Here is a 14,191-nt window from a genome sequence, read left to right as displayed (position 1 = left end):
TGAAAAGAATAATCAACTATGATTCGTCAATTTCTTATTCTTATTTCTTACTTCTTACTGTTTACTTTCAATGTAGACGTCCCTTTACACTGTGTTAAGCAAAGTCTACAATAGAAGTCGTAAAGTTGTAAGTTGTAAAAATTGACCAATCACGATCGAGTATAAGAAGAATAATCGATCACGATTGGTCAATTTCTACGACTTATGACTCTACGATTTCTATTGTAGACCCCGCTTTATACAAAACCAGTTTATTGGTCACATATTATCTAAAATATCTTGTAAGATAATATGCAACCAATAAACTGGCTTTGTGTAACACAGTATACGCAACTGGAAAGCACCCTATGAAATGTGCTAGCGGAAAAGTGAAAATCTAGTGACATGATGAATACGGAATATATTATGCTACTGCTGTGATGAGATACAGGAAACATAACAGTCCTAAGGTTATAGCGATGTTTTTGAGGTTATATGTTCTATAGCCGATGGATACAGCTGATTTGGTCGATATTGAAATCATATAGGAACCATGATTTGTGCTTTTCACGCATAGAGTTATTTGATTGCGTGAACAATAAAAAAGTTCACGTAAAATCGATAAGTGAAAAGTGAAAAGATCGCTCGAAGTTACATGATTGCTGCCCAGAGCGATTGGTCGTCTGTCCTTTTCTAATTTACTATTATTTAGGGCTGCGTTCAGATTCCCCACTCGGGTATATTCTATTACTAGAAGTGCTATAGTATATGTGACATATACTATAATGTTTCTAGTAATAGAGTGCACCCGGATGAGGAATCTAAACGTACCCTAGGGAAGTACTATTGTAAAAGTGCGCCTAAAGCCCGTATCAGACTACCGACTGCACAGGCCGACCCGACTGCCGACTACGATTGCCAACTCTCAATGGACCAATCACAGTGAGGCGCCGAGTCAGCGCCTTATTGTGATTGGTCTATTGAGAGTCGGCAGTTGGGTCGGCCAGTGCAGTCGGTAGTCTGATACGGGCTTAACGGACGTAGTTAGGCGCATTTTTGTTAGATGGCGTATCTAAAATGCGCCTAGCTCTGGCCATTTAAATCAGACTGGTGGCCGCTCTCAGGTTTCTTTCCAGTTGTGGTATTGAATGCACCTTTTGAGTACGCGCATTAAATTGATGTGTAGTTGTACGTGGTGTGTTTTTGTTAAAAGTTTTGATACTTAATTTTTATTGAATTTTACGTATACGATCAAACAAGTTCAAACTATACTAAAATGGTAGGTCTTAGCGCATATCGAAAAGCATATTTTTATCGTGCACTTATAGGTTATTGATTATGTATTTATACGGTAACAATGTTATTGCAGCCGAAAGGAAAAACCAAAAGATTTATTGACAAGAAGAATTCTGTTACATTCCATCTGGTCCATCGTTCACAAAAAGACCCATTAGTGGCGGATGAAACTGCACCACAAAGAGTACTTGTACCAGCTGGTGACACACAAGCTGCTAAAACAGAAAAAAAGGCAGGAGATAGTGAAAAACGCATAGAAGAGCAACGCAAATTTGGAATCTATTATGACGATGATTATGATTACCTGCAACACCTCAGAGATGTTAAATCACTTTCAGTTGAGTGGCAACGTGTTGAGAATACAAATGTTCCCAAGAGCTCTGATGACAAAGATGTTCCAAAAATTAACTTACCATCTTCTGTATTTGCTTCAAATGTCGAGGAAAAGGTTGGCATGCTCAACAAAGCAGCACCAGTTTCTCTACAGTTGAATGTTGATCCAGATGTGTTCGCAGCAATGGATGATGATTTTGATTATGATGATCCTGAAAATCAATTAGAGGATAATTTTATTGAATTGGCTAATGGTGGAAATAGTGATGACGATGGTTTTGATAAAGAATATGGTAAATTTACTAAACAAGATGTTTATTAATATTTTATATTAATATTTTATATTTATAAGTCTTTAAAATATTATGTTTGTAGAATATGAATTGGACGAATCAGACAATGAATATGATAAGTCGGATATCTCTTCTGAGAGTCACATGAAATTCTCTGATAAAGAAGATGAAGATGAAGATGAAGTAGGTAGCTTGAAGGGACCTCAGTATACATTCAAGGATGAGGAGACAAAGTCACGATTTACAGACTATTCTATGAGTAGTAGTGTGATAAGAAGAAATGAACAACTCACGCTACTAGATGATAAATTCGAAAAGGTCTATATTTCTGTTTCTCATTGTGTTATAGTAATATTATTTTGTCCTAATTTATATTTATTTATATTATTTGTATTTATTTTTATAATTATCTAGATGTATGCTGTGTATGATGAAAGTGAGATTGGTGCTTTAGATTGCGATGAAATTGAAGGATATATTGCACATGATTCGGATCTTGTACTGCAGTGTGCAGAAGAATTTGAGAAGAAACAAAAAGAAGATGTAAGTATAACTTGTGCAATGCAATGAGAAAAATATATCATATTTATCCACACTTGCAGACAGAAAATATCGCGGAACTTATGAGAGATAGAATGAAGATCATAGAAAGAGAAAGTTCAGGTTCAGAAGATGAAGCTGATTTAGAAAAGCTTGTCGTAGATGCCCGGCAAAAAGATAAATGGGACTGTGAGAGTATTCTTAGCACATATAGTAACATTTACAATCACCCTAAATTGATATCTGAACCTAAGGTAAATTATTCAATGATATTACAGACATAATCAATATTATATGGAAGACAGTGATATTTAACTAAATATGATATTTAACTAAAAATACATATAATTTACTTATATTTTTATATTAAGATTTTATATATGTTTGATGTTATATATGATTTATATATGATTTTGTTTTCTCTTTCTCTTTTAATAGCGTTTACAGAAAATTAAAATTGACCCAAAAACTGGTATACCAAAAGATATATTAGGTAATACATCTGGGAAATTAACTTCTCAAATGTTAAACCGATTTAATTCTGAGAATGATACATTAAAATCAAAAGACACACAATCTGTACCAGAAAGTAGGAAATCTACTTTAAGTATGCTAAGCGTAAGGCTTAACGGAGAAACTTCTGACGAGAGAAGAAAAAGAAAAAAATTAATCAAAGAATACAGAAAGGTGTGTAATTTTGTTAAATGTTTAAATTTTTAGTTAAATTGTATCTTGTGTGTTAAATAATTTTTACTCTTAGGAGAGAAGGATAGAACGAAAAGCGAATACAGAGGCGTTTAAAGAAGAAAAGAAACACCAAGAGAAGATTCGGTTGAATAACAGGCTATTCATTCGTCATGGATACCATGTATTATAAAACTTCATGAAAAATACCTTTCGTAGGCTAAAACACGATTTTATAGTTTGGATTTCAATATCATATGTAGAAAGATACACATCATTGTGTATTGAAAACATTATCTACAGTATATTAATCCCTTGTTTTAGCATTTATTTGTTGAATTTGTAAGACATGTATCCATTTAAATTTATATTCAGAAAGAACAAAAATATATATATGTAACTCTATATATATCTGTTTTACACAATCTTGTAGAATTTTTTGAGAATTTTGTTATTACAAAACAATAAGATTAAGTTTTAAATTTGTGATTAACGTGTACATTTAACTCGCGTAAGTACAACGTCTGGGAAATGTTATTGCAACACAAGGGAATACCAACATGAAGTATACCTCTCTTTTACAAAAATTATTCTACTGTCTTTTTTAAAATTAAAACTGTATATATATAAACATATATATGTAATATACAAAGTGGAATCAATATTTGTGTATTTCTTCTCGTGAATGCAAAAATCTTTCTATCCATTTTCTTATTTGAAATTTATTCAATCTATCCATCCTATTTTTTTCATTGTTCCATAGTATATAGATTACATAGATCAAGTACATTTACATGCTTTTATATTGAAAGTGGAAGATTCTATCTTTGTCGTTCATTGTACGTCAAAGGAAGATAGACAGATATTTTTAGCACGAAACGTAAAACGAACATAGCAGTGGTAGTCTCGTAGCAGAAGACGGAAGAATGACGGAGGAAAAGAATGACCACGTGAGAGCACGAGACACGGACGAAGCGCCGTCGTTTCAAAGGCGGGGCAGAGGGCGGAAGCTCCAAAGTCATATGATCGATTCGTGATAGCTTGCCGTTTTCCACTTGCTCGTCGCAAAGATGGCTAGCCAGACGCAGGGCATCCAGCAGCTTCTGGCCGCTGAAAAGCGAGCCGCGGAAAAGGTCTCGGACGCTAGAAAACGTGAGTGTATTCTGTGTACTGTGGCACGTCATAAAATTCCGTTGCGATACGTGTCGCGGCGCGTGGTGAACATGACGTTTGCTTCACTACTCGGACTGAAAGTTGTAACCTTTTGCCTACAACGATAATCCTCGATGAAATTGATACGAGTGATGAATTTTCGATATTTCACGCGAAGCGACGTAGTGAAATGCGCAGAGGGCGAATCTTATAATTTGCGATACGCGATAATATGCGAAAAATTACGGTGATTTGTTAGTGATAGTCTTGGCTAACCTGCGTGCGATCTATCTGTTATTAGCGATTATATTTGCTAAATTTTTAAATTTTTCGATTACTTGACAACTTTATTTAGGGAAACTTTAACATTTTGCATTAATTTTGCTTTGAGACTTGAATTGTCCATCATATGTAGATGTTTTGATCATCAAATTTCTCTAGAAACTCATACCGATATGTATTGATGAGATAGTAATGAGATAGTATCAAGAATAAGTTAAATATAACATATTGTATAAAATTTTAGGAAAAAGATTGGTGTGTTGTACTAAAATTTTTTATGTACCTTTGTAGGTAAAGCTCGTCGTCTGAAACAGGCAAAGGAGGAAGCCCAGGATGAGATCGAGAAGTATCGACAGGAACGGGAAAAGCAATTCCGTGAATTTGAAGCCAAGGTGAGTATTGCCTTTTGTCTTATAATTACTAGACTTTAGCTCTATAAAATCTACGAGATGCCTGACGCAAAGTGTTCTATATTTTGTGCACATGTAGATTAGATGAAAATAAAAACAATATTCTTCTATCATTTTGCAAACAACCATGTAAAATTGTTAGATATTAATTAGAGGACATATATTAGTGCATTTTGGCATGCAATAAACCATCAATCTTCTTTAATTGATAACTAAAAAATCTGTGTGGTTATTTGCAAAATGGTATGAGACTTTCTGTTCAGTTTGACTTAACCTACATGTATACGAAATATATTTTAGATTAGACACCCTATACTTTGTAATATTAAATTTGATTAACAATTTAATGGTAACTGTGTTCACGATATTGTAGCATATGGGTTCAAAAGAGGATGTAGCTGCACGCATTGAGGCAGACACGCGAGTTAAAATAGAAGAAATGAATCAGACCGTTGCTGTACACAAAAATCCGGTAAGCCATTTGGACAAAATGCATTTGATCGATAGACACTTACGAGATATCACGACATTTACTTTTTGTGCGATTTAGGTCATGCTTAAAATCTTGGACTTGGTGTACAACATCAAGCCGGAACTGCACAACAATTACCGCATCGAGGTCTAAGCCACGAAAAAGTTGCATCCAATAGCTATAATACATCTTACGCTATAAATGTACATTAAATATTACTGTTCACTTATAACATATCGTGATATGTATTTATCGCTGTTATATCGTACGACATGTTATATTTTAACGGAAAAAGTATATACCATGTAGCTGTGTAGGCAGTGATACTCAAACTACTAGAGTTCTTTTCTCCCCGCAGTTGCTACACGACAATAAATGTAACCGTTTATTATTATTATCTGCTGAGCTTCACTGGCACGTCGGACAGTTTGAGAATTGCTGTAATGTAGTTGCATCGTATATAACGAAAACAAAACAATATAATATGAATGTATCAAACGCGAAATACCGTCTGTCTGCTGTGTCAAGGCCTAGGCACATCGGAACGACGGTGGTGCGCTTGTTAACGAAGATAACGGCTAGTGCGATCCAAGGTGGTGGTAACGAGTTGTATGTAGTGTTAAATGTACGTCATTAGGTATCATTCCATGATTCTGTTGCATCGAGGACGTCGTAACATAAACGAGATTACCTACAGCCTTTCGTGGTTCACGGACAAGCTCCCAGTCGACGGTGGACTACGCGACGATGTAGTAATATTTTACTTTTTCCTTTACCAGAATTATATATTGAGAGCCCTTTGATCATATAGATTCCTATAAAACGGATAGCGCTTCACCTCACATGTATATCCTATCTCTGTAAGCTGGTTGGTTGTCTGTACAGTATTAGTGTTCAAAATACAAAAAAGGAAGAAAAAGCCGAAAGGCACTATATAGTTCTCTTGTTCTTATTCTTTCACCTTTTTGAAACTACTGTACATACATTTTTCATTATTGAGTAGAAGCATGTGCACTTGAATTATTTACCTGGATTGATGAAGTATTCTGGGGAAAGGGACATCGATAAAAGACGTTATATATTCATTCATGTATTCAGGGACACACATTAAATTTAAAATTTATTTCGTGTGTCACATGTGAAGACGAATCTTGCATGTTGTTACGGAGGTTTTGTTGATATGCTCTTCATTCGATTATGCAAGCATTGCACTTATTATTTTATGCGCATACAATTATTATAATTTTCTCAATAATTACTTCGTTTATAGACTTTATCGTTGAATATTGTAAAAAAGCGCGTAATATGTCGTACAAACTCATTAAGCGTCAACAATAATCCATGTTGTTTTTGTCGATTATAAGTGACTTATATAACAGTTCAACGATACGATGACCTGCTTTTGCGATTCGTGTATTATACAGAATATCTGACACACATTTGACAAGATTGTCAAAAATATGTGTGCATAGGTAGATTAGATTGAACTGAACAAAAAATTACTCTGCTATTTTTCAAACAACTACATAAAATTTCGAGATGTTAATGAAAAAAACACGGCGTGTAAACAATTGATTTTCGACGTATAGCGAACGTGTCATGCATGTCGCTAAGAAACAATTGCAAATCTCAGCCATTTTCGATGAGTTTGCGTTTACGGAACTTGTTCCACGGTATTACACGTACTGCATCCCACGGCATTGGTTCGCCAATCTTTTTTTATTATCTCGAAATTTGACGAATTTGGTTGTCTAGAATGATAGAATTTTTTGTCTACTTTAATCTAATCTATCCGCATACGTGCTTTGGAAATCTCGTGCAAGACACTTTGTATACATCGATTTTCGATATATGAAAATATCTATTACAATCGTTAAAATTTTCCGCATTAATCGGACAATTATCAAACCAAAAGATTGTAATACAGATATCTAATTATGTTAAATAGCAATCAAGTATTAATATCAGTCAGAAATTAGTAAAAGTATCAATTAAAATCAAGTATTAATATCAGTCAGAAGTTAGTAAAAGTATCAAAGTATTGCTTTTTCAAAATCAAACTCAAAATATGTTCTGATGCTAAACAGAGATTTATCTGCCATTACTTATCATTCACTTTATATTAGGTCCATTTAATAACACAAGTTGACACAAGCATTATCCTATCTTTGTTACTCATTGAATATAGAACAGAAGGACAGAATGATGCTTATGTCGATTTGTGTTATTAAATGGAAAGCCAATAGATATGAAATCTATCAAATGCGACAAAAGGCTCCGTCGATATCTGCGTACGCTACTGCATGAGGTTCGTCACGTGCAGAGTTGCCCAGCGCTAGACGCCGTTGAGGAGCGCGCACGCGCACTCGCGCCGCCGGAGCGGTGGGGAGCGATCAGCTGTGGCGCGCCTAACCTCCCCTCACTCGCGAACGTGTCGTGCTCCGAAGCGGCAGTACGTTTCGTGTCTACGTGTGTGAGCGTGCGCGAGCGCGCGCGCGCACGATTGTCTGTTCTTGTCTGACGTTAGCAGCGGCAACACCAGCGCCACTCGATAGCGGCCGGAAGGCGATTCGATTACGCGAACTGAGCCGCGGCAGCGCAGCGCAGCGCGAAGAGCTGGTCAGTGCGTGTGGCATTCCGCGCCGAGAAATGGAAGCCGACGAGACGCGTTCGGTCAGTACAAGCGTGAGCACGTTGCCGAGGTCGCATATAGTCGCGCGCGACATCGCAGTGACAGCTGTGCACGTACGCCGCTTTTGAGTTTGTTATGACAAAGAACGTATCACCGGCCACGACCGGTCGCCGACCATCAGTTGCGTATCCGGAGAAGAAAAGACCGTCGTCGCCGTTGTTGTTATCATCGTCGTTCTTGTAAACGTGCGCGTCGCGATTAAAGTGTTGTTGGTTCTTTTTCTGTTCGACTCGTGAGAGGAGGAATCGCGTCGGGCGACGACGAGGGATTAGGCACGCCAGCTTTGAAAGTCACCGGGAGAAAGAGAATCGGGAAGATGTGGTGCCTCGTCAGCCAAGCCAACTCCGTCATCCTCGAGGTGCAGGTCGACCCGAAGGCCATCGGCCAGGAGTGTCTTGAAAAGGTTAGTGTGCGTTTTCTTCTTTGTTCGCAAACACTGGATAGTCCGCCTCCTCCGGTTTCGTTTGCCTAATATGCCGATCGCGCTCGATGTAAACAATGGACGACGAAAACACGGTCGGCCACATTTCGCGCTGAGAATGTACGCTTGTTATGATTAGTTATCTCGTATTCTTTACCGCGCATTTAACGCCTGGCGTTACAGTGTACATAATATCCACATCAGACAATACAAACTCGAGATTCGGCCGACTATAACAGTGTACGAATCATTCAATATGGAAGGCATATTATCTCAACGGTCTTCTGTGTACTGTGGCAACTTCAGTACGTTACTTTGTGTCAACTTCAGTACGTTACTTTGTGTCGCGCTCATTTTAAACTCCGAATTAGCTCCGTATTATTCATGAGGAATGCGCGACTTTAGACGCATTAATTTATTCTCGGCTTTCTCAATTGACGTTTACGAATAGTTTTTTTATTCCGAGTTTTGACTCGGATGTTAAAATGTATGCATTCATAAATGTGAGAAGGAAAACAGATGATTTATTCTAATCGAAAAATTCAAAGCTTCAAACCGAGAAGCATTTTATCTATCCCTAATGTTTCTTTTTTTCTGACTGCGATCTTAAATTTGATCTACAATGTGCTCTTCGTTTTTTGTTTCTTTCTGTTTATCTTTTTCTGGTTTAAATCTTGATCTTTTAGAAGATCTAGTTAGAAGAACATAAAGAATAAGAAACAAGAAGCGGAGAGTACATTGTAGATCAGACTTTAAGTTTGATTTATAATGTTTTTTGCTTCTTGTTTTTATCTCTTTCTGATTCAAACTTTAACCCTTAAGCTTGATTTATATGTGTATTTATACATGTAAATTTGTGTATTTAATCATGTATTACATGATTTACAATATGTTGTTTGCTTTCTGTTTTTTTTCTTTATCTCTTTTTGACTCAAACCTTAAGCCTAAAGCTTGATCTACATTGTGTTATTTGCTTTCTGTTTCTTTTTTTATCTCTTTTTTACTCAAACCTTAAAGCTTGATCTATAGTGTATTATTTGCTTCCTGTTACTTTTTCTCTATCTCTTTCTGACTCAAGCCTTAAACCTTAAACTAAAAAAAAAAAAAAAAAACAGAAAATAAAAAATAGAAAGCAAAGAACACATTGTAGATCAGGCTTTAGTCTTAAACTAAAAGGAGACAGAGAACAAGAAACAGGTAGCAAAGAGCATATTGTAGATCAAGCTTAAGTCTGAAAAAGAAACAGAGAACAAGAAACAGAAAACAAAGAATATATTGTAGATCAGGTTTTAATGTTATCGTTTCACGTGTTTTCGTGTTACTAAAGCCACAAGTAGCTAATACTTATTCAAAAGAGCCGATACCTTAGCCAATTTCTCGTCCTTCACGATCGCGAGGATGATTCATCGCTTAAACTCCTCGCTTGGAGAACTTCCAGCGTGATTCAGGTTGGAAGGTTTGTTCGCGCGCTATAACTCGAACTCGTAGTGATGCATCCTCGCGATATGCAAAATGCGCTATACTTTTGCTTCTCGAGGTGTAGCATCTGCGATTTGCGTGAAAGCACACGACGGCAGACATAAAAAGATAATTCGCATCTTCGACGTCGTAGCTGCGACTCTCGCGATTTGCGTAAGAATTCAAAAGGAAACCGATACCGCGAATATGAAATGCATATTACAAGCTTCTGTATATCTTCTCCTTCTCGATCGTAGAGATCGTAGGATTACGATTCCTAGAATCTTTTCAAATTACCGCTCCTAATAAGAGAGTGTGAAATCGCGCTTGATCGTTAATCGTGCATTCGCACCAAATGACTTCCGCTAGTGCGCGCTCGGGTGGATCGATCGACGGTGTTTGATACCGATCCGGATCGACGTGTATGTGTACGTGCGCCGATCTATGAAGGAAAGTTCCGTGCACTGGCAAAGTTTACCTTTGACGCCGCGGGCACTCTCAGATTCGGTTCTGGGGAACTTTGCCGCTCGCCGTCCGTTTGCGATTCCCAGCTTTCTCCTTTTCAACCCTCTACAGCCTGATGCGATTTCAAAGTAATGTATCGTATATTTGGCTGTTTTTACGTTAATTTGAAAGGATTTTGCGCCACTGATCTTGTGACGTAACGTCGCCTGGTCTATCACGGTTCTGTCGTCGCTTTAAAGTCAGGTTCAGTTCTCGGACAGACGCAGTTTTTTAGCCGATAACAATTTTCTAACATGCTTCAATGAAATGTTTCAATTCATCCCTCGTTCTTATCGGAAAACTCTCGTCAAAGCGCGATAGAATAGATTTCTGCTTACACAAATCTCTCGGTGATAAACGATACATCGACAAACTTTCCATACTCAATAGATCGGGCAGCAGACGGTAAATATTATCTTATCTCGTAGCATACAGCAGGTCTTCTTTTAGAATGTTTGCGTTAAATTCGTGCATCATACACAGCGAAAAGTGCTCTCAGTGCAATTAGTCGCGATTTGCTAAAAATGTATTTGTTGCTGTAACTGAAACTTTTGCCACTATCAAAAATCAAAACAGCAAAGCCAATAAGAGCATTCTCTTTGCTGTTTTGATTTTTTATTATAATCTCAGAACCTAATTAACTAATTAATTAATTTTTTCGTTTGTTTTGCCACGATATTGCTATTATAATTAGTTCCATAGCTAAGTCTATATGCCTAAGGGCAGCTATACATTACAAGAATACATACAGGTATAACCATATGTTATAACTAGACTTAAGTATCACACATAGATTCTTGCTGTCGCAACTAATTTATTTTTTTGTGCATAACGTTGCACTGAGAAAAAAATATTTAAAAATTTATTTGTGGAATATAAAGTTTATTCACAGAAAAATAAATTTTGTTTCACAAAAATAAACTTTATACCCTACAAATAAATGTTCAAATATTTTTTCACAGTGTGACGACGTTTCTCGTACGCTACGAGAGAAAATTTGCATCGGTCGTTTTGATTCACTCCCGCATATTTTTTTTTCACATCACCCGATACATATCTAACAGCTGCGTCCAGTGTATAGACCTTGAGCAGTCTAGTTAGCATTATAGTGATAGAGAAAGCAGGAATTATCGTCTTATTTATTGTAAGAATAAACATCGTGAGCTTGTTAGGTTAACGTCAAGGAAATGTCCTGTTTTACGCTGAGACTTTAATGGGTTAATGTGTATCGCGTCGGACAAGTTGCGAACGTGCCTTGGTCTAGGACGTAGCTCACGTGCGCAACAGATGCCGCGAAAACACACGTTGGCGTGATCTGAAATCTCACAATGCCGTTGCGAGCCACGTCTTCGAAAGAGCTCTTGGAGGACTTTTCGAAAAATCTGTTTCGTAATCTGATACGCGGAAACAAACTCGGATCGTGTAACTGATTATCCGTTGTCTGGGCACCAGATGAAAACTTGGTTGTTACACCACACGAGAGAAGAACTATCTAAGAAATAAGAAATATTTATTGGCGAATATTGATGACATACCGATTATTTACTTATTGACATAAAATATTTTTCATGAGAGAAAGAGATTAACAGAAAATTACATTAATTTTTAATTAAATATATTTTCTTGAAACCTTAGTTCTTCACGAAAGCAGTTGTTTATTCTGTTTAAATAAAATAACGTAGATTTAAGCAAATATGCTAGTAGAGTATATTCTCTATTTTTTTATGTTTTTTCTTTCTCTCAGTGTAGAAAAATAGAACAGTTCCTTTTAAATTTCCATTTAGTCGATTGCTCTTACTTATCTCAGCCAAGTTTTAACGCAACCGAGTGTCCCGACGAATTTTTTTCGGTCGCGATAACAGAAATATCATTTCTTCTCGTCGAGTTATTATCTGGTTCCCATTCTATTAGACAAACTGGAATATTTTTGCCATGTACTGCCCTTGCATTTCGGAGATTATCCCTTCGTGTGAGTCCTTCTCGTGTTTCTTTACCGAGCCTTAAACCCGAGAACCGAAAAACTGCTTATTAAGAATTTGTATTTTTCATAAAACAGCGGGCGTTGAATATAGTTTCTTATTTCATCCGCGTGATGGTATATCCACTTTAAATCGCAAATAAGCAGCCTCAGGGAGTTTCTGTGACTTTTACAGCGTATTCGTGCGCGAAATTAAGTTGCGTGTTAAGCGTGCTTCTCGTTTTTGGAGATTATGTTTCCTCTCTCTAACGAAGTCTTTATAAAAATACCCTTTGCCGTTCGCGCCTGCTAAGCCGGCGACAGTATCGCTCGGGGTGCAACTCGTTTGGTTTCCATTGCAAACTCCTTATGTCATCCTACTCCCTACATTATCATTCCTATATTTCGCATCATTTTCAACGAAGAGAGAGAAAGAGATAGTAAAAAGAGTATCGATACGATTATATTCAATTTACTTCCGACCTGGACTGACCCCACGAACGTCTCCTCGGCATTCTTTTTCGCCATAAATCGATTCTCATCTCTCCCCGCAGTATGATCTCATCTAAAAACCTCATGTGGTCGACATGCTCTCGATGTTTCTTAGTACATTCCAAGTTAGCCCTGACACGTCAAGAAAACCGTGACTCTCTTTAGGCAAACAAAATTACACAATTATCGCGTTGAGCGTTGCAGCGATACGACAGATACTGTCTTTTTAATCTACTTTTGGTTATCTCTTAATATTTCATATTTACAATCGTGTATGAGTATGTATGTTTGTATATGTGTATATGTTCAGCGTTCTTGATATTTATAAAATGATAACCGTAAACTTCGGGAGACTTTGGCCGTGACTTGTTGATAATCACACTCGAGGGTTAATGAAAAATGGATGTTTGCTACATTAACATGATACGGATTGAGCATTATATGATTTTTGTTTTCGAAGTTATGTCATTTCTGTCTATTCCTATTAGTATCGCGCCGAGCATTTTATCCATCAGATAAATATCCTCTATTTTTGCTTTTCAATGGCTCAATCGTATAATCGGCGCCACGTTAGCACTTCTGGTTTGTTGTGTGCGCGTCGCTCGTGATGGAACCGGTTATCACTGCACGTCGAAAATAACTTCGAAGGTCGGGATGAACCGAAAATAAATCGATGGGTGTTCCATTGTGGAGTCGCGCGCTCATCATGCACTCATTCTCTGCCACCTGGAGAATCACTGTAGGCACGCACCTGCAGGCTACGTGTTATAAACACGTTGTTGTAAACACGCCGAAGAAGGCGATGTGCTTCTAATATCGCCCCGATAATTCCTCCGTTTCCCCGACTCGGCGCGCTGTCAATCCGGAATTGCGGTTTGTAAAATCCGCGGTTGTCAGGAAACGGATGCACATGGACTTGAATTTAACGCAAATACAAACACAAAAGGCGCGGCGGCGCCTATTCACTTGCGAGCGGTTGCGAATAACCGAGTATTACGAGAGAACAACGCGGGCCTTTAACTACACTCGCGTCAAGTGAAATTGCACGCCGAAATGCCTGACGTTTGTAACCTTTGAGGGTTTGCATCGCGGCGAACCGACTCGACCGGTGTCCCGCGCAAACAAGAAGCGCGTCTAGAGAGAGAGAGAGAGAGAGAGAGAGAGAGAGAGAGAGAGAGAGAGAGACTTCCGTCGGCATGTTTACCTCTAATATCAATCCGTGCCGA

At 37.6% G+C, this 14,191-nt stretch overlaps 3 protein-coding genes across 3 annotated transcripts in view; all 3 read left to right on the top strand.

Moving 5' to 3' along the window:
* The first annotated feature begins 1,088 nt into the window (after positions 1 to 1,088).
* Positions 1,089 to 3,789, top strand: LOC116841790 (protein LTV1 homolog). Its single transcript, XM_032810161.1, has 7 exons — positions 1,089 to 1,258; positions 1,349 to 1,901; positions 1,984 to 2,219; positions 2,316 to 2,444; positions 2,504 to 2,695; positions 2,880 to 3,128; positions 3,202 to 3,789. Exons 1-7 carry the CDS (start codon positions 1,256 to 1,258, stop codon positions 3,316 to 3,318), a joined length of 1,479 nt encoding a protein of 492 aa, XP_032666052.1. The 5' UTR covers positions 1,089 to 1,255; the 3' UTR covers positions 3,319 to 3,789.
* A 322-nt stretch (positions 3,790 to 4,111) lies between these two features.
* On the top strand, positions 4,112 to 6,378 carry LOC116841791 (V-type proton ATPase subunit G). Its single transcript, XM_032810162.1, has 4 exons — positions 4,112 to 4,277; positions 4,851 to 4,951; positions 5,343 to 5,441; positions 5,520 to 6,378. The coding sequence occupies exons 1-4, from the start codon at positions 4,196 to 4,198 to the stop codon at positions 5,592 to 5,594; spliced, it is 357 nt and encodes a 118-aa protein (XP_032666053.1). The 5' UTR covers positions 4,112 to 4,195; the 3' UTR covers positions 5,595 to 6,378.
* A 1,498-nt stretch (positions 6,379 to 7,876) lies between these two features.
* The window catches only part of LOC116841807 (E3 ubiquitin-protein ligase MYLIP), a 248,921-nt gene continuing 242,606 nt past the window's right edge, over positions 7,877 to 14,191 (top strand). Inside the window, exon 1 of the mRNA XM_032810188.1 lies at positions 7,877 to 8,536. Coding sequence (XP_032666079.1) covers positions 8,450 to 8,536 — 87 coding nt within the window. The 5' untranslated portion in view covers positions 7,877 to 8,449. The remainder of the gene's footprint in view (positions 8,537 to 14,191) is intronic.

This window comes from Odontomachus brunneus, unplaced genomic scaffold (genome assembly GCF_010583005.1).
Source record: "Odontomachus brunneus isolate Ranch 3 - 2012 unplaced genomic scaffold, Obru_v1 Obru_scaffold_018, whole genome shotgun sequence".
Classification (NCBI taxonomy): domain Eukaryota; kingdom Metazoa; phylum Arthropoda; class Insecta; order Hymenoptera; family Formicidae; genus Odontomachus; species Odontomachus brunneus.
Note: the sequence above shows the minus strand (reverse complement) of the source record. Positions and strands in the feature narration are given on the sequence as shown.

What these genes read in the sequence shown, in the direction of transcription:
- LOC116841790 (XM_032810161.1), top strand. An exon ending in AGAAGAAACAAAAAGAAGAT is followed by an intron (nt 2,445 to 2,503) that starts GTAAGTATAACT and finishes CCACACTTGCAG; the next exon opens with ACAGAAAATATCGCGGAACT. An exon ending in AATTGATATCTGAACCTAAG is followed by an intron (nt 2,696 to 2,879) that starts GTAAATTATTCA and finishes CTCTTTTAATAG; the next exon opens with CGTTTACAGAAAATTAAAAT.
- LOC116841791 (XM_032810162.1), top strand. Translation starts at nt 4,196, where the DNA reads ATGGCTAGCCAGACGCAGGGCATCCAGCAGCTTCTGGCCGCTGAAAAG. An exon ending in GGTCTCGGACGCTAGAAAAC is followed by an intron (nt 4,278 to 4,850) that starts GTGAGTGTATTC and finishes GTACCTTTGTAG; the next exon opens with GTAAAGCTCGTCGTCTGAAA. An exon ending in TTGCTGTACACAAAAATCCG is followed by an intron (nt 5,442 to 5,519) that starts GTAAGCCATTTG and finishes TGTGCGATTTAG; the next exon opens with GTCATGCTTAAAATCTTGGA.